This window comes from Terrapene carolina, unplaced genomic scaffold (genome assembly GCF_002925995.2).
Source record: "Terrapene carolina triunguis isolate 2854851 unplaced genomic scaffold, T_m_triunguis-2.0 Scaffold130, whole genome shotgun sequence".
Lineage (NCBI taxonomy): Eukaryota > Metazoa > Chordata > Testudines > Emydidae > Terrapene > Terrapene triunguis.
The window spans coordinates 2256327-2281977 of NW_020664481.1; the positions used below are offsets into that span (position 1 = coordinate 2256327).

A 25651-nucleotide genomic window follows, 5' to 3' on the forward strand; every position below is an offset into this window, starting at 1 on the left:
GGGGGGGGGGGGGGGGGGGGATGGGCGTACCTGCATGCCGAGAGAGAGAGAGAGAGAGAGAGAGAGAGAGAGAGACTCTGTCCCTCTCTCGTGACTGCAGCTCCCTGGTGTGTAAGGGTCAGGCTTTTTATTATGCAGGAGGCAGGCTAGAAGCACAAATGAAGCAGCCTGCCTGAGTTAATTGATCTTATTCTCTGAGGCACAAATGTAGCCCACTGACTGTGTAGTAAAGTTGTTAAAGTTGCTGTTGATGGTTAATTTATCTCATTCTCTAAGGCAGAAATGTAGCAGCATGCCTATTGTTCTTATTGTTAGTTAACTGTTCCCATTCTCCATCAATTCCCCCGGAGCATTAAAATCTGTGACAGTTTTAAGGCCAATACATTGCCAGAGTGATGTAAAGGAGTCTTCTTATCAATGGCAGTAAGGGAATCCTCAGCTAGGAAGATCTATGTGCTTTCTCACTTTTTTTCCTGTGCCAAAGTGGCACAATGGGGTTAGCTTACAGCTCAGGATTTATTTTACTTACCTATTAAAGAAAAAAAGACTTTGAGGGCAAATAAAACATTTACCAAGCAGTCAATAAAATGTCAGGACAATCAGATCCAAGCACTTCCCAAAGTACCCAGCCAGGTCCAGGACAAAGCAAAACTGTATGACTTTCATGTGTGAAAGTCTGAGCAATTTAAAATGACATTCTACTTTTTTTCCCCCTGTTTGCTGTTCTGTAATGTAATTTACATGAAAATCCAGGATTATTACTGGAATGCAGGGTATTGGTTACCAAGTGTTTGTAACTTAATTTTCATGTGTTTAGGAAATGCTGAATAGTTATTGTGACTTTTTTCTGTATTGTAGTTTGAATAAATTACCAAAACAATTGAAACTGGTGTGATTATATTGCATTTGAATTTTTTGGTGCAGAGTCCCCCCAGGGGTCTAGTATGCAGGAGGTCAGCCTGGAAAAGCATAATGGGCCCTTCTGTCCTTAAAATCTATGAAAGTGGGTGGGTTTAGAAGTATTAACTGCTTGTATTGTGGTTGTGCCCAGAGGCCCTGATCATTAGTTACTGTACATTCCCACCCCTCCCCACCAAACAAAAGACAGTACCTGCCCCAGATAGCTTATGGTTACTTTTAGGAAACCTCTGGTTTGGGTCCCAGTACTGGCATGGCCTATCTTTTCTGACAGGTTGTAATGCAGTTACAAATGAGCTTGTTTGGGCTCCAGAACCTTGTTCCTCTCACCATTCAGTATACTGAGCTGGAAGGGAATATCTGGCAGGAGCATATTCTGTAGAATGAGAACTGTATACCTACTTTTTTCTATATGACAAAACAAATGCAGCAAGTTCAGTGAGAATCCAAGGAATAGGCAGCAGGAAGAGTTCCCCTTCACTCAGAGTTGATGTTGCCTTAACTCACTGTACTCCAGGATGCTTCATTATCACCATCTGGTCACTATCTTCTCAGATCAGGAGCACTTGGACGAGGAAATAAACCAACTTCGGAAAGAGCTGAGAGTGAAGGTCAACCGCCTCTTTGAAGCTCAAGGTATTTGAAAAGGGTCAGGAAACATTTGATTGGGAGCACAAATCAGGTGAGGGGTGGAGGGAAGAGGTCCAAAAATACATGAGCTATATTCGGAGAATAACTCCCCTCCATTCTCTTTACAGTAAAAGCCCCATATTTGCCCAGTTTTGTGGGCATGTGCCTGGGACTGTTCTGTTGCAGACTCCACTGTGCACCACTAACGTGTTGTTAGTTGTTTCCAGTGGCTGGTAGTTCAGTCAGTGATGACTGTGGGAACAAATCTGCAGCCAGATACAGCAGTGTCTTCTCCAGACTACTTGTACTGGCAGTTGTTTAGAGAACTCTTTCACCAGGCGCCAGTGAGCATGCTTTTTAACAACATCTTTATTTCCTGCCTGTTCTTCCTCAGGTAAACCTGAGCTGAAAGGATTTAACTTGAACTCCATGACCCATGAGGAAATGAGAGTAATCAATCAGATACTGGAAGGGCGAAACTAGACCATCGTGGCGACTTCAACGTTGCTGATAAGGTGCATTCAGACTGTCACTCACAGTGCAAAATCTGTGGACAATCTCCAGATTTCTTGTGAAGACATATTTACTCTCTTGAGTGGTACATTTCCTAAGAAGCATTTGGCTTCTGAAATCTTTTCACGGTAGGAATCATTCGGCTCCAGTGTTGGTCGTGGATTAGACACTGCAACTTGCAGAGACAAGTGCTAGAACAGTGGCCCTTTTAGTTATTTGACAGCCTGCCATCCCTGGGGTGGGAGTGGGATTATTAGAATCAGAAGAGCAGGACATTCCTAACTGCATCTCTTTTATGTATGAACTTCTGTAACTTCGCTCCACAGCTAGTGCATTCTATTGGCAGGAAAAGGAGTAGGAGGAAAAGAACTGTGAATCCATAGTGTCTTCAAAGAATAAATAAAGAAACTTTGAGTTGTGTAAGCTTGTGGTGGTGGAAGAATTGTGAATCAATTAAACTGTACACTTAAAAAAAACCTCAGGAATTTCCCTAAGCGTACAATAGATACTTGAGTGCCTGCTAATCTGAAGGGCGTACTTCTGAGCTAGTATCCTATGTCTAAACTTGTAAGAAGAGATTTGGAAGAAGTGGGATTGTTTGCATTAGGGAAGGGGACGGAAGTATGCAAACCAGTGAATGGTCTAGAGAAGAGAGATTAGGTGTCTCTACTCATCCTGTCTCGATACAAGAACAAGGGGCTATTCAATGAAATTGATAAATGATTAATTCAAAACGGATATAAAGGAGGAAATACTTTTCACACAATTAGCCCATGGAACCCATTGCTACAATATACCATTGAGGCTAACAGCAGGATTCAAAAAAGGATTAAACACTGGTGGATAACAAGACTCGCCAGAGCTATAGTAGTGTTTAAAAAATTACACCCTCGTGTTTCAGACAAATTCTAACTACACCGCTACCTCGATATAACGCGGCCCGATAGAACCCGAATTCGGATAGAACGCGGTAAAGCAGTGCTCCAGGGGGGCGGGGCTGTACACTCCGGCGGATCAAAGCAAGTTCAATAGAACGCGGTTTCACCTATAACGCGGCAAGACGTTTTGGCTCCCAAGGACAGCGCTATAACGAGATAGAGGTGTATTTGGAGTGGAGATGGAGGAGCGTGTGTACGATGGGGAATTAGGAGGAAACTTCCCTGGGGGTAGATTATCCCGTAACTGCCTACAGCAGGTTTCTGTAAAGCAGTTGGAAGCAGCTGCTGCTGGCAACAGGATAGCGGACGAGATAAATCCCATGTCTAGTAATTCCTTTGTTCCTAATTGCGCTAATGAAATGGTAAATATGACTGCTTATGTTTGTGCATGGGCCTGGGGAAGAGGAACATACAGTGACAAGAAAAGCCTGCTGTCCTCTCTCTAGAAATGAAGGTTTTCTTCCCCACACTAGCTCAGGTAAAGTTTAGTAAATATTAATCATATATTAATATCCTCTACAAAACACACAACTTCTCAGTTAATGCAAAAACTAAAGGAAAAGAATTAAGGTGATTCCACCATGAGCAGCTCTCCTTCATATTTCATCTCTTCAATAGTGCAGCCAGTGGTAGGTGTGTTATGTCTTGTTAGTGCTATTTAATTTGGAAAAAGTCAGAGATAAGGCTGTAACCTGATTCCCTCTGAATACAGCAAAGGGAGTTTGGGGCCTAGCAGAATCACTTTCATTCTTTTTTCATTTTTAGTGTTTGCATTGCTTGAAAGTGTGCCCTAAATTAGTGAACGTGGTTTTGGGTGGGGAATTTTAGTTTAAAACACTGGTTTCAATTTGAGGGCTGGGGAGTAGGCATAGCTAGCAAGCCAGTGAAACAACAGCATCTGTTTTGGCAAATTTTGTACACTCAGCACAGAGAACTGTAGCTGACCCTTCATCTTTGTCTAGCACTCAGCCTCCTGCTGGATTGGGTGAACAGCTTTGAGCACCAGGTGTTTAAACTTTAAACAGAACAACTGTAATTGTTAGCTCTCAGCCAATCTCCCAGCCAGCTAGGCAGGCACATACACACCAATATCCACTGTGTTTTGTTCAGTTTTGCACAAATATAAAATGTGAATAGAGCTCAGGAAGGGTGGGTTTGCACCAGCATAGGCCTGTTCCACTCTCCTTAAGACAGGCTGTTTTGCTTGATTGCTTTTTTTTAAAGTTGGCTGTATTTAACTAGCTAATGTATAGGATTTAGAGCTACATCCACATAAACTTCCAACTGCTAAAAGCAAAGCTATGCACTGTAGGCTTAAGGCGTAAATTACAGATTTAGAAGTTAAAAATGATTCCCATTAGTGAATAGCCTCACCTGTAGCTTTCCAGAAAGTTACCTCTCTTCTGTAAGAGGGTGGTAAAGTTACTTTTCCTATCTCAAAGGTACTAAATCCCTTCATTATAACATGTAACCAGCATAGTGGAGCCACTCTCAGTGCCTTCATAAAATATAACGGTAAGGTTATTGTTACTGTATCATGGCAACAGGCCTTACGATGTGACGTGTTTCTATAGTAGCAGCAGCATGAGGCTCAAGTGCCCACCTTTCTGAAAAGCTTCCATTTGAGTGAGCAGGGTCTGTATAGCCCCTTTTAGAGCTTACACTTTAAAGGAAAACTACTCATGTCAATAACCTCAAATTGAGGACCAGCGAAGCAGCACTTCTTCTGGATTTGTAACAGCACCGAGGCATTAAATATTTTATTCATATCCATTGCAACGTATACAGAGTCAGTGATGGATAGGAGTGCTTTACGTCTGCAATGTGGCATGTACAGCTGATCTATAGTCGTGTGTAGTAGCCAGTTGACAGCCTTGCTACAGCCTGCACTGTGGAACAAAACAGATTAATTCTTTACTGAAGAACTGGTCAACCACAACGGACCATAACCAAAATACCTGATTGCATCATGTCCAAGTTAAAAGCCAACCCACGTCTATTGTTGCTGTGGCTTATGAACAGGATTCATTTGTTAACTAAGATTCCCACGCAGGGAAAATCCTAAGGAACCAAGCAATGGCCAGCAGTCTTCTGCTGAGGCAGCAAAACTGTCCAGAGACAAATGAGAACGGCAGCTCTATAATATGAGGAAGAGGGAGCAAAAGAGCTCAATCCTCAGTGACTTCTCTTGCCGCACGCTCTGGATCAGCATTAAACTTTCTGCTGGGTATGAAGAGGTTTGAAGAGCTGCTTCAGCTGTTTTTTCCTGTCATTGTTGTAGCCTGAAATGAAAGCATTAACAAAGTGACAGATGACTTAGTCCCCCCAAAGGGTGAAGAGTAGCGATAATCGCCTGCTTTCAGACAAAGCTGTGCTCCAATCAGTTAGCATGAAGCTACAGCCAGAGAAAATACTGAAGGCATATTTAACTACTTAGTGCTATGTGAAAACCTGCAATAGGTGCTTTCTGCCTGATTGAATTGGGCATTACTACAGGCTACTAAACAAGAATATGCAACCAACATTAGAAATGTGCACAATAACTAGTTGTCACAATTGTATTATGGACCTTTGGGAATAGTTTTTAAAAGGAACTGGCAGGTGAAGAATACCTGTGCTGGCTCTCGCAGTAAGGGGTTCCAAAAATCTAACTACTGCCTCCACATCAGCTTTTAACACTCCTATAGTTTGATCATTTACACCAAAATTGGAAAATATTCACCCCCTCACACTTAGCCTCACATGAGTACTACACTCTGCTAGCACTATGTGATAATTCACACCCGGTCCTTTTACGCTTGAGGGAAAAGTATGTTTTGCACTTTTGATGATATCTAAACAGTTAAAGACCTCGAGTGAGATGCCCTGCCATCTGCGTATGAGTGAAGTACCTAAATGTGTGTTTGCCACGAAGCTTCCGTTTACTGGTGTATCCACATTCCCTTCTGCTCTACTGACCGGACCATCATTCCACATCAGGTCAAAGCCCCCAATACGCTTCTCCTTCCCTGTCAGCCTGCAATATCAAATACAAGGTGTTAAAGTACATGAGTAATGGCTGTGTAGCTATCTGATCCACTGTCTGCACATTGGCTGGAAACCTGTGCAGATCAGGGAGAAAACCAAACAGCTGAGAGCTGCAATGGGCAGCTATTTACTATTAATATCTTGGGTTAGCACAATTGCACAGTCATCCTGGGACAGGAGGCTGGACACATGAGGCTTGAAAGGAGAGATGTGTGGTCTGAGCAATAGACTGGGAGCCAGGAATTCCAGTTCAAGACCCAGCTCTCACACCACCTTCATCTGTGGCCCTGAGAAAAGGCCACTGGGAGAGTGCGCTCAGTGGTTTAGGATACGTCACAGGGCAGTCGCACCAAGTGGGAGAGGCAAATGCCAGCATGACAAACCTGTAGCCTTGAGTACGATCGTTTGCCTACAGAAGCCAGAGGACTAGCTCAGATACATTTCACACACTTTGGTAAGACTCATGGAGAGCAGTACACTTGTTTTTTCACCCACCTGCCCTCCATGTCCACAATATGCAATGTGTCCTTGAGAAGGCGACACTTGAGCTCATAGTCCTCCTGACTACTGGCAGTGAGTGAGGGAGAAGCATTAACCTCAAGAAGCCAGCTGTAAAGAGAACAGCAGTGAATTAGAGGGAGGCAGACAGCGAAGCAATCTGTCCACCTAACAGAAATGCCTATCTATGGAAACCTCATGGCACTGCTGGAGAGCAGGAAGGAGGGAGTGAAGTGATAGGAAATCTAACCCCAAACATCATTCCTATACACAGTCAAAGAACATTCTGAGCTCAACTGTAATAAAGAGAGAGCCCCTCCAGCACCCTAAAAAGTATACAAGTAAAACTAAAGGCTAGATGAAACAACGCCCGCCCCATTAAATCACAGGGTAAGTTTGAACCCTTTCCTCAGTGCAGGGATGTGAATGTATCGTGGAAGTAGTTTCCTAACAAACTGCTATATGACTACCTGGATCTGGAAGTACCCAATAAGTTGCTCAGATGACAGTGGCAAACTGTAGTATTATAGTTACATCACAGTGATTCAGTCCAGTTCACCTCAACTTGATTTGTTTCTTAATCAGTGGAAGTTACACAAGCTCGTTCTGTGCAGATTGTCACTGCAGAAGCAGTAGTTTGGTTTGAAGCTACGACTAGAGCAGACTAGCTTGTACAAATCTGGGTTGTTACCCGAGACCACAGTTGAGCAGTGTTTATTAGCTCACTTTAAATAAAGCCGTCCCCAGTGGCACTGCAGAGACATCAGACTGATGCTGACAAGCCATTGAGGGTTGTAACTGGAACGCCGGCTACCACACATTGTTAGAGGGAGGAAGAGGAAGAAACGAGAGGACGCTTAAAGTGGCACTTTCAACTTAAATCATATGTTATACAAAGTTCCTTATCAATGTTACTGATAGCTCTTTATGTGATTAAAACTGAAAATCTTAAAAATCTAATCTTGTTACTTTTGCTGCTCTTTGTTTACTTCTGCAGTGAAAGCCTGTTCTACTGTCAGGTTCCCAGTGTTGCAATATTTTGGTTGCAAACACTGCAGAAGGAGGTTTATATGTTTAAAAGCACATTTTAATTGATGTATATTTAAAAAACAATTAAATTGTTTCTAGTAGTCACATTGTGAGAAAGTTTCTTTTTATAAAAATCTAAGTTGAACCAAATTGGAATGTATGATTTCTTGTTACAATCTCTTAGATTCCTGGGGAGTCTGTTTCCCATAGTCTTAACAGGAGAAGCACCCCACCACGGTCTAAAACTCTGTAATGAAGGCTGCCTCTTAGCCAACACTTCACATAATTACTTTTGAGGTTATGGCAAGTGTACTTAATATCTAGTCCTATCCGTCTAATACTGGTGCTTGGCTGAATCTCAGTGTTCATGGGGGTGCTGCTGGAATACATAGTTACTGGAGGAGTTAGTAGCAGTGGGTTTCCCTTCACTGGCCATTGCTAAGCTGTTTAGGCAGCCTTCCATTTACTGTATGCCACCTGTATGCTCACTAACATCCTTACGGCTTGAGATCCTGGTCTATCAGGATATCGTATCCATACAGTTCAAAACAGTGTTTGTCGCTGATGATCACTTTCTGAACACTCTGTAGGCTCTTGATGAAAATGTTGTCCATTTCTGCAAAAAGAGTCTCCACCACTTCTGCCCCATGCTTGGCAGTCAGGTACTGTCGGAACCGCTGAATCATCCACTTGCAGCCCTAACACATACAAAGACAACTGTAACATGCTGTTCCTACATATGTGACCATGCATTTCCTTGCCTACCTGAAATAATCACTCAATATTCTCTACAGTCAAAGGACAATTCTGGATAAGAAGCCAAACACCCAGAATCAGATGTTACTTCTCTCAGTGCATCTTGGAAAGGAATAATTTAACCTTAGTCTAGAGAGAAACTGCAGTCTCTGCTTGGAAAGTGGAGTAAAACCAACACTTAATCTCAAGACTGGAGTGGTATCCTAATAGTGATCATCATCCCACCTTCTCTTTCCATCAGAGTTTCACAAGACACACATCTAGGACTTTCCTTTCCAAAGGACCAAGAAATATTAGGCTAGAGATTTAGAGGAGAAGCATATAACATGGAAAGTTCAATGCAAAGCTTTGTTTCTATGAACTTTTAAGTATCTCAGATTCACAAAGAATATTTAAAGCTGATCTCATTTGTTTAAGATTTTTTCTTTGTTCCGACGGCAGGTCCCTCAGAAAAGGGGGCAGCAATCACAGATGACCTCTGAAGATGCTACGCTGAGCTTATAGCTGTGGAAATAGCAGTGAATGCTAAGCACTACAAGCCTGGGTCTCTGACAAGCATTATCCAAAAATGAATTATTTGTGGGGTCAGAATGCCCAACACCACAAAGTAGTGCACACTTGTAATGGAACAGTTAGAGCACAGCTCCCACTCACTGGATCTCCTAAAACATCCATCAATGAACACATACATCGGGTCTCAGAGGACAGACAAGGCAGAGCGTCCATACAGCACATCCTTAGGGACTACCAACCTGCCATATACACTGCACAGTAGCTGGAACAACGAGGCCAGAACAGCTGCTTGCTTGCATTCCCTGAACTACGCACCATAGTGTGTACGCTTGGACACAGGCTGGGTCAACTGAAATAGCCAGTAAGTTTTCACTCACCTTCTCTGGATCATAGTCAGGTGCAGTCTTCTGCACTGCTACATTGGTGAGATGCACATCTGGCAGGAGGAGGAGGTAAGGATCATGGAGACAGAAAACGACACTCTAAATAATTAGAAATTGAATTTGAGTCCTAAGCCAGTCTCCTGTGCTCCTTATGCCAATGAATCTCTCCTCCCTTCCCTAATTGTGGAGCTTATACCCACCACTGCAGGGAGACATCTTGGTGAAAAATTAAGAGAAAATAAATACAGATAAAAATGGAAATCTGGAACAACTAGTAACAAAGCCCAGAGCAAGTTTTAGCCCCCACTGGCTCTTGTGATGGACTTACATGGAAGCTCTTCTCCTGGGAATGCAACCTAACCTCCGTGCAGAGCACCGGTGCCCAAGAATCTTGGAGACCCACTCTGGATTGCCTCATTAAAGCAACCCACCTTTTGATCACACTGAGCAAGAATGAGCAAGTTACTAAATATTTTACTAAGGAAACTGGTGGATTCTCTCTCTTGATGTCTTCAAGTCAAGACTGGATGCCTTTCTGGAAGAATAAGCTTAATTTTAACCAAATACAAATTATGTTTTTGTTAAACACAAGTTATTGGGCTTAATACTGGGGTAACTAGGTGAAATGTAAAGGGCTGTGATTAAGGCTACGATTTAGTCATGGGTATTTTTAATAAAAGTCATGGACAGGTCCTGGGCAATAAACAAAAATTCATGGCCTGTGACCTGTCCATGACTTATACTATAACTACCCCTGACTAAATCTTGGGGGTGGGGGTCACTGCTGGTGGCAGGCGCCTGGGGAGCTGCTACTGGGGGGGCAGCAGCACCAGCAGCAGGGGTCTCTGAGCAGCGGCTACATCGGGGACCGCTGAGCAGCGGCTGTTCTGGCCGCCCCCGGGACCGCTGCTCAGGCGGTTCCCAGGGCCAGCTGCCTGGGGCTGCCCGAGCAGCAGCTGGTGTGTTGGCCCCTTGGCCACTACAGCAGCGGCTGGTGCGGCTAGCTGCAGGGCTGCTGGAATGGCTGGCTTCAGAGCCGCTCCAGCAGTGGCCGGTGTAGCTTTCCCTGGGGCCACCAGAGCAGCTGCCCCTGGAGCCAGCTGCTTGGGCGGCCCTGGAGTCAGCCACACTGGCTGCTGCAGATGTCACAGAGGTTGTGGAAAGTGACAGACACGAAGCCCTAGCTGTGATCTCCAGGAGGCCAGACTAGATGACCCTTCTGGCCTTAAACTCCATGAATCCATGAAAAAAGCAGGCTGCAATAAGTGCACCTGTACTACGAAAGTGGGACTGATCTCCCACGTTTGGCCCTAGCTGACTGACGTTTCTGGAGATCCACTGACACCAGTATTCCAAAGACAGAAGGTGAGAGCGAAACAAGATGACAGCAGAACAGCCAGTGAGAAACAAAAGCAGAGGATGAGAATTCTGTAAGTATCCAGAAGTCAGGAGCTTAGAGATGAGGGTACTTGTTCTTCTGGATCCCTTCTTCACCCCCAACCTCCCAAAATACTAAAATGGTAGATTCCATTACTTAGCAACTGCCCTGTAACACACAAGCAGAGGTCAGGATACAATGATCATCTATGCTACTTAGAGTGAAGCGTGTGTTGGAGAAGCGAGCAAAGCCGTCCCGGTATAACCAGGCCTTCAGCGGGATGTACTGAGAGAAACGGGAGAGAGAAACTGAGGGTGAATAGCAAGAAAATCCAACCCAGTCACTGCAATAAAAATAAAATGGACTTCTGCACTTACAGACATCACTAGAACATAAACTCTCAAGTCAAACTTTCGACCTGCGAATCAAAGAGAAATATATAGCAGTATAACATAGTGAAATTTGTGCTAAGTCAGACCTAGTGTTACAAAAACCCAAATTGGAATTTATCTACACACAGCCATGCACCAAAATAACTAGATGGGTCTTAAGTCACACCTTTTGTTGTTTTGGTACAAATCTGGGTATGGACATGAATTTCAGATTAAGACAATTTAAATCAGTAGGATGCTCTTGATCCAAAATAAGTGGCCACATACAGACTTGCACCAAAACAACAAAAGGTTTGCGCTAAAACCTTCTGGTGCCTGGTTGTATGAAAACAAGCTCTTAGAGAGGAACCTGCTACCATATGACAGTGGGGCTGGACTTATCTTTAATGTGTGTGGCTTGTATTAGGTCTAATTTTTGTTCATCGGATCACCTCTGTATTCTCAAAATCTTTTGGGGCAGGACCACTAAACTACCACACCAGCAGCACTGACTGTGTGCAGCATTCTACAATTCACATTTAAATCCATAAATAGCTAATTTCAGGCAAGAACTGACCATATAAAGTCTTAACCTTCATCAGACAGGTGATCTGGGGATCTCCCTCCCTATGTGACAGGAACATCATAGGTAGAGTGTCTCTCTCCACATGTCAGGCAGATACAGACTGAAACAAGCATCTTACCTCCTATTAAATATGGGTTTTCAATATAGCACTGAGCTACATAATTCTCTACTTGAGTTTCATCTTTCTGATCATCTGTACGGACCCCATCCTGCAAAATAAAACAAGTTATTTCTTCTCCATGGACAAGACTGAACGAGGAGAAAAATCAAATCACAAGCACTCACAGGATTCTCCAGTCAATCCGTCCCAGTTTTAGATTTCAGATCAATGACAAAACATCCCACCTTTTGTTTTGTTGGACAGTGAGAAAATCTGTTATAATCCTGGTGGATGGTGATAAGTGTTACATGTGAAAGCTGTAGATGGGGACAGTAAGTGACTAGTAAAGGTACGTAGATAAAGTTACAGTTGGAAGACCAAAGCTCTAGGTCAGCGGTCCCCAAACTTTTGAGGGTCGCATCCCCCCTTACCTCTGTGTCCCCCTGTTCCCCTGAGCCGGGGCCAGAAGCGGGACCATGGCTGGGGGACACAGACAGGGGTAAGGGAGCCGAGGCTGGGGCCGCAGCTGGGGGTGGGTCAGGGGCAGGAGTGGAGCCACAGACGGGCTGCAGTGGGGACCAGCAGCTGGGCCTACGGCCAGGTGCTCCGCTCCCGGCCTTGGCCCTGGGCCAGGAACAACCGCTGGCCAAGGCTGGGACTGGGGCCACGGGCATGTGGGGCCGGGAGCCAGGGATGCGGCTGGGGGCCGGACTGGAGCAGAGCTGGGAGCGGGGAGGGACTGGTTGCACTCCCTCCCCGCCCACGTGGGAACTGGCCCGGGCCCTGCCACGCTCCGCTGGATGGTCCTCCACCTCCCCGTAGGGGGACACAGCCCACACTTTGGTGACCTCTGCTCTAGGTGGACCTTCCCAAAAAAAAATTTGGGGTGTGAGAAGAGAAAGTACACATTTCACCTTCCTCCAGTCAATGACATCCTTGAGTTTTCGGAACAGAAAAATGCCTTTCCCTTGTGACCTGGCAACCTGCAGCATAAAGGAGAAGGGAAGTGTTAGCTGCGTTGTTCTTAAGTTTTCTCACTCGCCTCCAGCTGGGAACAAGTGGTTACTGAAAGAAATCTTATTTCTGTAGCACCATGGTAGCTAACAGAAGATCCAGGTTGCTGCCCTTTTTACAGTTGTTGGCAACTCTCACACAGCAGTTAGCATTCCCTTCAGGAACAGATGCAGTTCTCTAAAAGGTAATTACGGAAGCATCTGTTGCGCACCCTGATTCATCATTTATTTATTAAGCACCCAGTTGGCATTCTGGGTGCTGTACAAAGTTAAAAACAGGAGACTCAACAGAAGGCATTGGTCAGTAACACCATATTGTGGCACTGGTACAGCATTTATTATTATTAATTTGTGTTACCTTAACACCTAGGAGCCCTAGCCATGGATCTATTTGAAGGGCTGTCTTTTGGGTAAAAGACAAAACCAGGGTTCTGGCCACTTAACATCATTTAACTTCTGTAAGAATAAGAGTGTCAACCCCATTCTTGGACAAATTCCTACTCAGGTAACTAAGTTCTCCCTGCAGTTTCACATAGGTAATTGTATCCTATTTCACTTCCTGTCCTGAACTGTTGTGTTGTGCTGCTTGGACCGAATCCTGAGAGGTCAAGGATCTCAGAATCAGGAACTTAAATGCTGCTTTGAGTGGTGGGTGAACTGGTCCATATATTTAGGCAGGCATATTGTGAGGCTTAACGTTTTGTAAAGCACTTTGAGCTCCTTGGATGAAAGGAGCTATAATATTAATATTAATTATATAAAAAGTCAGCCAAAATCCCACACAATTCCGGTTCAGAAGAAGAAGTCAGTGCTTTTCCATATTGTGTTTAAAAAGGCTGAAGATGCTATTTTATGTAAAGATATAAAAAGCAAATACTTGATGGTGTGTGGTGATATAAGGGTTTTAATGGGATGGTGACGGGATTCATGAGTGGGAATGCCATCAGTTTTACAGCCATTACAAAGGAGAGGCAACAAAACCTTTACATCACCACATACCATCATGGGTTTTGTTATTCCACATTTCAGACAACAGTTACCTTAGATTTTGTAAGTAGTTTAATAAGTTTTTATTGGGACTATTTTTCACATCTGTCTGTGTGTAAAGCCAGGTTGCCTTAGTTACTAGCTACAGGCCATGGAGTGACAGTAAAGTTACATTTTAAAAACCTCTAAAAATGAAGCTATTTTCTATAAATCCAGGGTGACGTGATTTTAAGATCCAATCCTTCATGGCCTTAGGAAGATAGGCCGAGGATAGAAACAAGCAGCTTTACCCCATTGGAACTCCTGGAATCCCAGTTCTCCAGTGTGATAAAACAAGTGTTTCTAGCTTCAAACTGCCACTGAGCCAAGACAATAGATCATCTCTCTAAGTTTAAGTTTCCATTTTTCCTGCTGCACATTTGTGGGAAAAGAAGTAAAGTGGCAGAGACTATTCCCCCTCTTTTCTTTCAATGGTGGCTCTCTGAAAGTAGCTCAGATGTTAGACGTAGTCTAAGGGGAGATGGCTTAGTGGGCAGAATGGGACCAAATAAAAGAAGTTAATCACACAATTGCAGAAATACAGTAACACAACACGTGTTTTTGATTTAAGCGGTATTTGGAGTCTGTGTGTGTCACAGTAGCATTTAATGAGAAATGGGCTACAGCAACAGTCCATCATGAGAGATGCGAGCAAGCTACAGGAGAGAATGAGCTTGAAGCTCACCAGGTTTGCATTGCACATTAAAAGCAGCCTGAAGCTGGCTCTGATGGACCACCTGAGGAAGGAAATTCCATGGACCACCCACTAAGAAAGTTCTATCACCAGCCCCATAAGAGCTCAACCCTGGAACCAGAATTACCCCCCACCCCAAACACAACTGCAACACACACGGGCTGAGACTGCAAGATCTAGGTCCTTTCAAGAGCACAGAGTGACATGAGGAGTAACACAAAGTTTATTTTTACTTGTGAGTTTTGAGGTCAGCCACAAACTACTTCATTCCAGTTGTCGGTATACTTTTTGTGGCCACAATCTTCTAACATATTCAAATTTATTGTATTCAGATTATTTCCAATGATAATTGAGGTTGTGGGCACAAAATATAAGCTTAATATAAGGTTTCTTGTTGCTGATTAACCCAAATTAACATTTGTAGACTTGGATAATCACTAGCTGTTATCCTCATGGCTGTAATTAAATTGTTAGTTTGCATAATTGCCTCCCATTCACTACTTATAAACCCACTCTTATTGATAGGCCTGATCTGCAGAGTGAGACAAACTGTCTTGTCCCCTCCTACCAGACCTGCTGTGCAGAGCAAAGTAACTGTCCTGTTAAGAACCTAAGACTGGCCATACTGCATCAGACCTAGCCCAGTATCCTGTCTTCCAACAGCGGCCAGTGCCAGATGCTTCAGAGAATGATCAGAACAGGGCAATGTATCGAGTGATCCCCATCCCTTGTCATCCAGTCCCAGCTTCCTTATCCTCCATGAATGTACCTAATTCTTTTTAACCCAGTTATTCTTTTGGTCTTCACAACGTCCCCTGGCAACAAGTTGCACAGGTTGACTGTGTGTTATGTGAAGAAGTCCTACTTTATGTTTGTTTTAAACCTGCTGCCTATTCATTTCACTGGGTGACCCCCGGTTCTTGTGTTAGGGTTACCTAAGGGGTAACTAACACTTCCTTATTCACTCTCTTCACACCAGTCATAATTTTATAGACCTCTATCATATCCCCTCTTAGCTGTTTCTTTTCTAAGCTGAACAGTCCCAGTCTTTTTAATTTCTGTTCGTATGGAAGCTGTTTCATACCCCTAATATTTTTTGTTGTCCTTCTCAGTATTTTTTCCAATTTCCTTGTTTGAGATGGGGTGACCAGATCTGCACGCAGTATTCAAGGCGTAGGTGTACCATAGATTTATATTCTGGCACTATGACATTTTCTGTCTTCTTATCTATCCCTTTCCTAATGGTTCCTAACATTTTATTAGCTCTTTTGATGGCCACTGCACACTGAGCAGATGTTTTCAGAGAACTATCCACAATGACTCCAAGATCTCTTTTTTGAGTGGTAACAGCTAATTTAGATGCCATCATTCTGTATGTATAGTTGGGATTATGTTTTCCAGTGTGCAGTATTTTGCATTTATCAACATTGAATTTCATCTGCCATTTTGTTGCTCAATCATAGAAATGTAGGATTGGAAGGGACCTTGATAGGTCATCTACTTCAGTCCTCTGCACTGAGACAGAACTAAGTATTATCTAGACCATCCCTAACAGGTGTTTGTCTAACCTGCTCTTAAAAGCTCCAGTGATGGAGATTCCACAACCTCCCTAGGTCATTTGTTCCAGTGCTTAACTATCCTTACAGTTAGGAAGTTTTTCCTAACGTCTAACGCTAACCTAAATCTCTCTTGCTGTAATTCAAGCCCATTATTTCTTTTCCTGTCCTCAGTGGTTAAGGAGAACAATTTATCACCCTCCTCCTTGTAACAACCTTTTATGTACTTGAAAGCTATCATCATGTGCTCCCTCAGTCTTCTCTCTCCAGACTACACAAAGCCAATTTTTTCAACCTTTCCTCATCGGTCATGTTTTCTACACCTTTAACTGTTTTTGTTGCTCTCCTCTGGACTTTCTCCAATTTTTCCACATCTTTCCCAAAGTGTGGTGCCCAGAACTGGACAAAATACTCCAGTTGAGGCCTTATCTGTGCTGAGTAGAGAGGAAGAATTACTACTTATGTCTTGCAAAAAGAACGAGGAGTACTTGTGGCACCTTAGAGACTAACACATTTATTTGAGCATAAGCTTTCATGGGCTAAAACCCACTTCATCGGATGCATGCAGTGGAAAATACAGTAGGAAGATATATATACAGAGGACATGAAAAAATGGGTGTTGCCATACTAACTATAATGAGAGTAATCAGTTAAGGTGGGAGTACCCAGAAGTCACCTACTACAGGACAGGCCCAACAAAGAAAGTAACAGAACACGACTAGCCGTCACCTTCAGCCCCCAACTAAAACCTCTCCAGCGCATCATCAAGGATCTACAACCCATCCGGAAGGACGATCCCTCACTCTCACAGATCTTGGGAGACAGGCCAGTCCTCGCTTCCAGACAGCCCCCCAACCTGAAGCAAATACTCACCAGCAACCACACAACAAAAACACTAACCCAGGAACCTATCCTTGCAACAAAGCCCGTTGCCAACTCTGTCCACATATCTATTCAGGGGATACCATCATAGGACCTAATCACATCAGCCACACTATCAGAGGCTCGTTCACCTGCACATCTACCAATGTGATATATGCCATCATGTGCCAGCAATGCCCCTCTGCCATGTACATTGGCCAAACCGGACAGTCTCTATGCAAAAGAATAAATGGACACAAATCAGACGTCAAGAATTATAACATTCAAAAACCAGTTGAATAGGGCAGCGGGGGAGGGGCAGTCAGGGGCGGGGGGGGGGGAGGGTTGGATGGGGCAGGAGTCCCAGGTGGGCCATCAGGGAGCGAGAAGCGGGGTGGGGGGTCAGATAGGGGGCAGGGGTGGGTTTCTTTGATATTTTCCTCCCTACAAGTATGTTATATTTAATTACATTATGGTTGCTATTACCAAGCAATTTGGCTATATGCACCTCTTAGACTAGATCCTGTGCACCAATTAGGATTAAATCAAGAATTGTCTCTCCCCTTGGGGGTTCCAGGACTAGCTGCTCCAAGAAGCAGTCATTAATGGTGTCTAGCAATTTTATTTTTGCATCCCATCCTGAGGTGACATGTTCCCAGTCAACATGGGGATAGTTGAAATCTCCCATTATTATTGGGTTTTCTAGTTTTGTAGTCTCTCTGTTCTCCCTGAGCATGTTACAGTCACTGTCGTCATCGAGTTAGGTGGTCAGTAGTATATTCTTCTCCTATACTCTTACTAGTCAAGCGTGGAATTTCCACTGTAGAGATTCTGTTATACTGCTTGATTCATTTAAGATTTTTACTATATTTGCCTTTATGCAGAACTAAAATTCATTTGCAAATTTAACACCATTAATTCGGACTTGAATAGGGACTGGGAGTGGCTGGCTCACTAAAAAAGCAACTTTCCCTCTCTTGGTATTGACACCTCCTCATCAATTATTGGGGGGGGACCACACCAACCTGATTGAATTGGCCCTGTCAACACTGGTTCTCCACTTATAAGGTAACTCCCTTCTCTTCAGGTGTCAGTATAATAATGCCTGCATCTGTAATTTTCACTTCATGCATCTGAAGAAGTGGGTTTTTTACCCACGAATGTTTATGCCCAAATAAATTTGTTAGTTTTAAGGTGCCACTGGACTTCTTGTTGTTATTGTGTCAGATTATTCATCTCTTTGGAGCATCCTAATTCATCTGAGCACACCCTACTGATATGAATGGGCCATTCCACACATCAACAGGACTCTGTACTGCAGAGGGCTTTGCAGAGCCCGTTCCTTTGCACTAGCTTCCTGAAGTAGATACAAAATCTGGGGCTCCCTGCTATTCCTCTTGCTGTCTCCAGCTGGTGGATGTGCTCCTCATAGCCCATCAGTTACCATCCTCCTTTCTTCCCATGGCCCTTCCAGCCCTACCAGGGGCATGGTGGGGCCAGGAGGAGGGCAGAGCTGGTAGCTAAAGTGGTAGATCATTCCCCTCCCACAGGTGCCCTCCAATCATGCCCCTTCACTAACACCTCTTCCTCAAGAAACATGCCCCAAACCATGGTTAATGCAGGTCTTGTTTACACTACAGCGCCTTTGCCAGTATAGCTATGCCAGCTAGACTTACCCCTGCTTAGTACGCTCTTCAATTCAAGAAGTGTGTTTCAGATTCCTGCTGGCACTGCCAGTCTGACGTGCCTTCTCTGGCTTGTCAGATTGGGTTTATATCTGCTAGTGAATCACAGCGCCACTCATTAGACTACTTCCTGGGCTGGTGAACCACCTGTGGCTCATTCATTTTATACCAGTGTAACTCCACTAATTTCATGGGGGTTGCTCCTGATTTACACTGCTACAAGTGAGGAGAGAATCAGACATAGGCACAGACTCCATGGGTGCTCCCGGGCTCAAGCACCCGTGGAAAAAAATAGTTGGGGTGGTCAACACCCACCAGCCACAGCTGTTCAGCTGTTCTACAGCTAGCATGGGGCCTCCGGGAAGAGGGCGGACTGGGGACAGGAAGAGGTAGAGTGAGGGCAGGGCCTCAAGGGAGGGGGTGGAGCAAGAACAGGAAGAGGTGGAGTGAGGGTGGGGCCTAAAGGGAGGGGGTGGAGTGGGGCGGGACCTTGGGGCAGAGTGGGGGTGGAACACCCACCAGGAAAAATAAAAGCACCTATGCCTATGCCCACCTGGCCAAGAGCAATGCCTACTATGGATTTGTGTGCATACTCTTCTCTTCCCACAGAACACCCAAGTGAGCAATGTCTCCTCTGAATTGTCCCCGTGGACAGGACCATACTTACTGGTTTCATAATCCAGGTGATGCCAGGATTCTTGCGAAATTCTTCCACAAACAAGTGGTACTCTGATGGCATCTCAAAGGTCTTGGGGAAAAAGTCACATTTTGTTGCCTCCAGCTTTCCTGCCTCTCTTTCTATCTGCTTCCGAAACCTCTTCAGGTTCTTCACGATGTAATTCTTACGAGTCAGCTGAGTGGAAAGAGAAATACAAGAGCAGACTCTGCAAATGTTAACACAAATTAATCATCACTCTTCTTTCACTTGGATTGCCCAGGAGATAAGATGTTTCTGGGGATATTTGGTAATAGGTCTCAGCAGTGATGCCACAGGAGTTAACTAACGGAGAAAAACAGTGGGTAAAGTTAGGGATTCTTTCTTTCTTTGTGGAGGAGTCTGCATGGTTGGTGTGCGCGTGGGTTTTGGTTTGGGGTTTTGGTTTTTGTTTTTTAGTTCTCAGGAGGCGCAAGGGGAAGCTGTAGCAATCCACAGTGCATTATTTCTGGTCTAAAGCTTTTAGGTGTAGCTGCTAGGCTGATTTCCAAGGCAAACACCAAGTTTTAGGGCCTGTCTATACTGAAAATTCAACCATCTCAGATGACCTGGTTGCAATGCAATTGTCCTCAGATATATTTAAAACGGTTCCATTTTGTTGTGCACATGGGACTTTACATGCATTTCTGCTTCTGCTAAAGCTTTGAACATGCTACATTCTGGAACTATGCTAGAACTGTCCCAGGAAGAACTGTGCTACAACACAGTTGTCCTTGTAGTGTACAGTTGGTCCTGGATTCCTGAGACAGTCCAGCTCAGCCTTCATGAGATTTATCAGATGTGGAATACAATAAATCTAGTGTCATGTTCCTGGGCAAAGCCACTCTTCTGTTTCCTGGAGTGACAGAGGTTGATAAATTCTGAGGAGGGGTTAGCACAGCAGTCAGGAGGGGATTAGGTTTCATGGCAGGGAATATTACAAGGTATTTTCCATCAACAAGCTTTTCCCATGGAAGTTTACTGACTATTTCCCCAAACCATCCTGACCCGTATGTTTCACTCATAGTGGTTTCTTACCTCGTAGTGGTTCCGGAAGTGGCAGATGCGAACATGTTCATCCATGTAGGTATGGTCAAAATTCTCCCGAAGCCAGCAGACATCACACCAGTAAAAATCCCACTCACCCTCCCTATAGAAAGAGGCAGAGAGACAGCCAGTAAGGCAAGCACTAAGTTCTAGGTCATCACCACACCCACCCTTCTTGACAGCCACCAGCTGTCATGACCACCTCTGCTTCCTTCTCTCCTTGCAATTTTTACAGGCTAATAAAAAGCCTTGGTACACATGATTAATCCATTTTTTTGTTTATTTTGTTCTTTAAAAGTTTAGGCTCTGAATGTTAATGGTTCCCATTAAGACCAAGCCTGTTTTGGTCTGAATATACCAATGTATTAGGTATAAACAAAACAGTTATCATATTGATTCTTGACTACCAGGAGTTCAACTGAAATCATCCAATTAGTTAGAAAAGCAGAAGCAGGACTTTAGAATGGAGTCATCTACAACCAGGCAACTCCGCTGAAGTCAGTCCCCTCAAATTCAATGTGTGGCCATCTTCCCCCTGAGTCAGTACTACATTATTTAATTGTATATATAAGATCCTATTTAAGGGATGACAGATCAATAGCAACAGAACTAAAACTGAAAAACTATAGTCAGCAGTTCCTAGTCTTCAAACACAACAAATCAGTGAAAGAAAGAAAAAGCTAGAGACAGGATAAATGACCGCAATACTAAATTAGAGCCGGAATGAGAGAGACTGTCTGAAGAAAGAGACTGTGTCTGCACTGTAATTTTCAGCCACATTTAACAATAGTGGTCAAACACAGCTTCTTCTTCCCTCATCGAAGCAGAATTGAGATCAATTGTTCTGCTGATGTGGACAGTGTCACTCAGCTTCAACAAACCAGTCAACAAGCCTTCGTTCGGAAAAGGGTTGACCACACTTTGTTGAAGGATGCTGAACTCATAGGACCTGCTCCACAGCAGCTATGCCACAAAGTTCAGGATGAACTGACAAGGAGTTATGTTAGAGACACATTTGCAAACATGGTTGAAAATTCTAGTGGAGACACAGTTGAATATGACAAAAGACTAGGGAAGGCTAACCAGTTGCAAAGGGAAAGAATCTGGAGCTTACTCTTTTACTTCAACCCATCCTGGTCTCCGACGCAGGATATCTAAGATGGTGTTTGTGAGCGCACATTTGAATCGGATGCAAGCTCTTGGTTCTCTGTGTGGGGGAAGAAAAAAAAGACACCATACACTCTGTGAAGTCCAAGAGCAAACCTGCCACAAATGCAGATCTGGATTCTGTGCCTTGTTCTGCCACAGGCTCCTTGTATGACTATAGGAAACTCACTTAGTCTCTTGTGCCTCAGGCTCCCCATCTGTACAATAATGATAATACTACTTCCCTATCTCACAGAAGTGTTGTGAAGATAAATTCATTAATATAGACACGGTGTTTATATACTATAGTGAAGAGCATTATAGGGAAGCCTATAAAGAAAATAAATTTTAAAATGAACTATGTTGAGACAACCCAAATCATTTTCATGTACGCCTTAACCAGTATATGTAAATATAGTGTAATCTCCTGAAGTGCAGAGCATCTCACTCCCCTTTTTACTCTGATGGTTCAGACCTTCTAGTTATCCTCGAATCCAGGGGTTCTCAACCTTTTTCTTTCTGAGGCTCCCCCAACATGCTATAAAATTTCCAGGGCCCAGCAGACTCCGGGTAGGGCTTGGGGCTCTGGGATTCAGCTGCTGGGGTGGTGGGGGGGGGGGGGGGGGAGAGGGGGGGGGGCTTAGGGCTGCTGCCCCATGAGATGCTGGGCTGCGGGACTGGGGGGCTCAGGGCTTCTGCCCTGCGGGGCTCCCAGCTTTAGCTCTGCGGAGTGGAAATGGGGGACTCGGGGCTTTATCCCGGTTTTATCCCCACAGGGCGCTGGGTCTGGGGACTTCTGCCCGCCGGGGCTTGGGGACCCACTGAGATGACTCATGGACCCCCAGGAGGCCACAGACCCCTGGTTGAGAACTGCTCCTCTAATCAACAAGATAGCCTATATATTAGATAAAATTACATTTCAGCCATACCACCTTGTATTATGATCCCATCCAACCCTGCAGATTAAGTAAAAGGTTGGTTAGTGCATGCACTACTGGATGTGAGCTACCAAGGAACACCTGTGTGCTGCAAGGAATGGTCCTACTGACTCTTTCCTCTAAGTCTGTAAATAATCAATGCCCCTAATTGTGTTATGGAGTGCTATGGTGCTGGAGGTACTATTTTTCAGATAAGATATAAAAACAAGGTACTGACCACCTGTGGTCATTAAAAACACCATGAAACTGTTTGGGTTAACTTCAGTCTCCTGGTCGAGTTCCATCTCAAGTAATTATTTTGCCTACCTAGAATTTCCCCGGCTGATTCAACTGATACTGTCTATTTCTTGTGCTAAATTGTTATACACTGTTACCAAGCACTGTTAACTATTTGCTGTACTTCGCCCCAGATGTGGCTGCATTTTAGTGGTGCATGAAATGATTCCCTACACAGAATCTGAACATCAGTTTATTACATTTGGGATTCTTTGGGATGATGCAAGATCATGATTAGTGCTGGACAGAGAAACATATCTCATTTCAGGGGGATTTTGAAATTTAGTTTCATTCCAATTTGGAACAAAACCCCAAAATTTTGAAATTCTGGAGCCCTGGCTCTGGGGCAGTCTGCTTGGAACTGCAGACCCTGGAGCCCTGAAGTCTAAACTGGGGGGGGGGAGGGGGGAATCGATCTAAGATACGCAACTTCAGCTACGAGAATAGCATCGCTGAAGTCGACGTATCTTAGATCGACTTAGAATCACTTACTTCGCGTCCTCGCAGCGCAGGATCGACGGCCGCGGCTCCCCCGTCGACTTTGCTTCCGCCTCTCGCCGAGCTGGAGTTCAGCAGTCGACGGGAGAGCGATCGGGGATCGATTTATCGCGTCTACACTACACGCGATAAATCGATTCCCGATAGATCGATCGCTACCCGCCAATCCGGCGGGTAGTGTAGACGTACCCTAAAGACTCGGAGATAGTCCTCCTAGAGGGCTATCCCAGAGCCACAGACTCTGAAAACTCATCATCCCCAGCAGCCTGTCAAGGAGCTGGGCAGGCAAGCTAGCAAAAGAACAGGCAAGTTTCTGATGGAAACATTTTGAGACCTGACTAGTTGCCAGAGGAACTTTGTCAAAATTGCACTGACTCCACAAAATATTTAAATTCTGACAAAATTGTTTCATCAGAATTTTTCCAACCAACTCAAATCATTATCACAAAGATATACACCTCTACCCCAATATAACGCTGTCCTCGGGAGCCAAAAAATCTTACCGCGTTATAGGTGAAACCACCTTATATCGAACTTGCTTTGATCCGCCGGAGTGCGCAGCCCCTGGAGCGCTGCTTTACCGCGTTATATCCGAATTCATGTTATATCGGGCCACGTTACATCGGGGTAGAGGTGTATTAGTAAGGAATATACAAGCCTGAGAATCTATGACCGAAGTGACAATACCAATTCCTATTTGAAAAGAAGAATGACCATCAAAGGCAGGCAAAACCCTGTTTACCAGAATAGTTGTGGCGGGAACAGTGATTGCACAAAGGCCACTGACCATTCTCGTAATGAGAAACAAATGTGAAGTAATACGCAGTATATACCCACCCTCTTCATGTCCACATGCAAACATGTCATTCAATCTACCCTTCAGAAAAAGAATCACTCACCGTTCTTTCAGCTTCTGGTAGCCATAGGACCCTTTATGGCCTGCATTCTGCAACCAAGACAAGTAGAAAAATAATTTATAACCATTAAATGGGGGAGAATAAGGCAGGTGCAGAATAAGTTGTGGACAGCTCATTGGAGGGCACTTTGTCCTGTGCAATTTCACCAGTATCTTTAGTTTTCACGAGGAGGCTGGCATGTACAGCCCTTGCCAATCAGGGCTGAACCTGACCCACATTTTTTAGAGCAGGGACTGTTTTCAAGCACAATGTTAGCATTTAAATAACAACAGCCGTGCCAACATTGATCATTCCAAAAACAGGCGTCAGCCCCCCCTCCAAAAAAAAAAAAAAATCATGAGATTTTTAAAAAAGGCAGTTGGTGTTCTTTTGATTTGCCTTCTGGTATTTCAGCCTATCGGGGTTCCCATTTTCAGGCTTTTCCCTGCCACCACAAGGCTTAGAGACCTGCCTTAACATAAAAAGGAAAGCTGCGGTTTCCCTGTAATCACTTGCCTCCCGGAGGTGGGGCTTTAAGGCACCCGCCCACCACGACAAGCCGAGCCCTGCAAACCTGTGGCTATTGGCTTTGCGTGGCGGACCATGCGTGGGGCTGGCGGGTTGGATGCGGACACACCGTTTGTACCCTCTAATGACAAGCGCCAGGACCACCGTCCCAAAGGGGCGCCCGTGATTTGTGCAGGCCGGGCTGAGAGCGCTTCCCCAGCCCGCGGGGCGGCCTGGCTCGCTGCGGGGCCCCGAGGGGCAGGGGAGGGCGCGCGGCCCTCACCTTATTCTTCGCCATGGCGCCGCCACCCCGCGCCTGGGGTCACCCCAGAGCCGCCGCCATCTTGCGCGTCTCGTCCCCATAGCAACCAACCTCTTCCCCCGCCCGCCCGCCCGCCCGCCGCGCTGGGGGCGGGGCCAGCTGCCGCTGCTCGTGCCCGGGCGGCCGGGGCCGAGCCCGCGTGCCCGTGCGCCACAGGGGGCCGCCCCCCCCCCCCCAGCGGGGGGCGCATTAGGCCCTGCCGAGGCAGTAGCGGAGAGAGCGATCCCCAGTGGTCAGAGCACGCGTGACAGGCAGGCGCGCCACAGCCTCTCTCTCTCTCTGCCACTGACTCCCAACAAAGCCCCCTCGACTCCCTTGGGAGTCCTGCCTGAGGAAGAACTGCAGGATCACGGGTTCTGTTCCGGGCTCTGCCATGGATTTCCAGACCTTTGTCAAGTCACTTGCGCGTTCTGCCTCAGTTTCCCCACCTTAAAAGGGCAGATAATGTGTCTTCCCTGCAGCACAGTGGTGTCATGAAGTGCTTTGAAATCCACAGCTGAAGGGTGCTAGCAGGGTACAGACAGCAAATGTGAAAAATCGGGACGGGGTGGGGGGTAATAGGCGCCTATATAAGAATAAGCCCCGAATATCGGGACTGTCCCTATAATATCGGGACATCTGGTCACCGTAGGTGCTAGAGAGACAAAACATTATTTCTTTACTAAAAGGACTTAAAGGGAATCTACCTGCAGCCTATTTTCAAATGCACGCTCAATTCTTTTTACACCATTTCACTTTGTCTGGGGCCTGCTGGCTGGTGATTTGTACAGCATTCAGTGTACATGAAACTTTACAGTAGGCAGAATGTGAAGAGGATCCCTGCCCCAAAGAGCTTAAAGTCCTAAAGCAGGG

The 25651-nt window shown here is 45.0% G+C and overlaps 2 protein-coding genes across 3 annotated transcripts in view; one reads left to right on the top strand and one right to left on the bottom strand.

Moving 5' to 3' along the window:
- The window catches only part of PDRG1 (p53 and DNA damage regulated 1), a 7269-nt gene extending 4732 nt beyond the window's left edge, over positions 1 to 2537 (top strand). For both annotated transcript variants that reach the window (XM_024200936.1, XM_024200937.2), the window contains exons 4-5: positions 1474 to 1554; positions 1943 to 2537. In XM_024200936.1, coding sequence (XP_024056704.1) covers positions 1474 to 1554; positions 1943 to 2031 — 170 coding nt within the window. In that variant the 3' untranslated portion in view covers positions 2032 to 2537. The remainder of the gene's footprint in view (positions 1 to 1473; positions 1555 to 1942) is intronic.
- A 755-nt stretch (positions 2538 to 3292) lies between these two features.
- Positions 3293 to 24826, bottom strand: TTLL9 (tubulin tyrosine ligase like 9). Its single transcript, XM_024200893.2, has 14 exons — positions 24761 to 24826; positions 23974 to 24020; positions 21331 to 21423; positions 20208 to 20319; positions 19143 to 19328; positions 12555 to 12623; positions 11659 to 11749; positions 10961 to 11001; positions 10781 to 10868; positions 9200 to 9258; positions 8055 to 8251; positions 6522 to 6635; positions 5891 to 6015; positions 3293 to 5281 (listed from the first exon to the last, which is right to left on the bottom strand). Exons 1-14 carry the CDS (start codon positions 24773 to 24775, stop codon positions 5211 to 5213), a joined length of 1308 nt encoding a protein of 435 aa, XP_024056661.1. The 5' UTR covers positions 24776 to 24826; the 3' UTR covers positions 3293 to 5210.
- Positions 24827 to 25651: the final 825 nt, after the last annotated feature.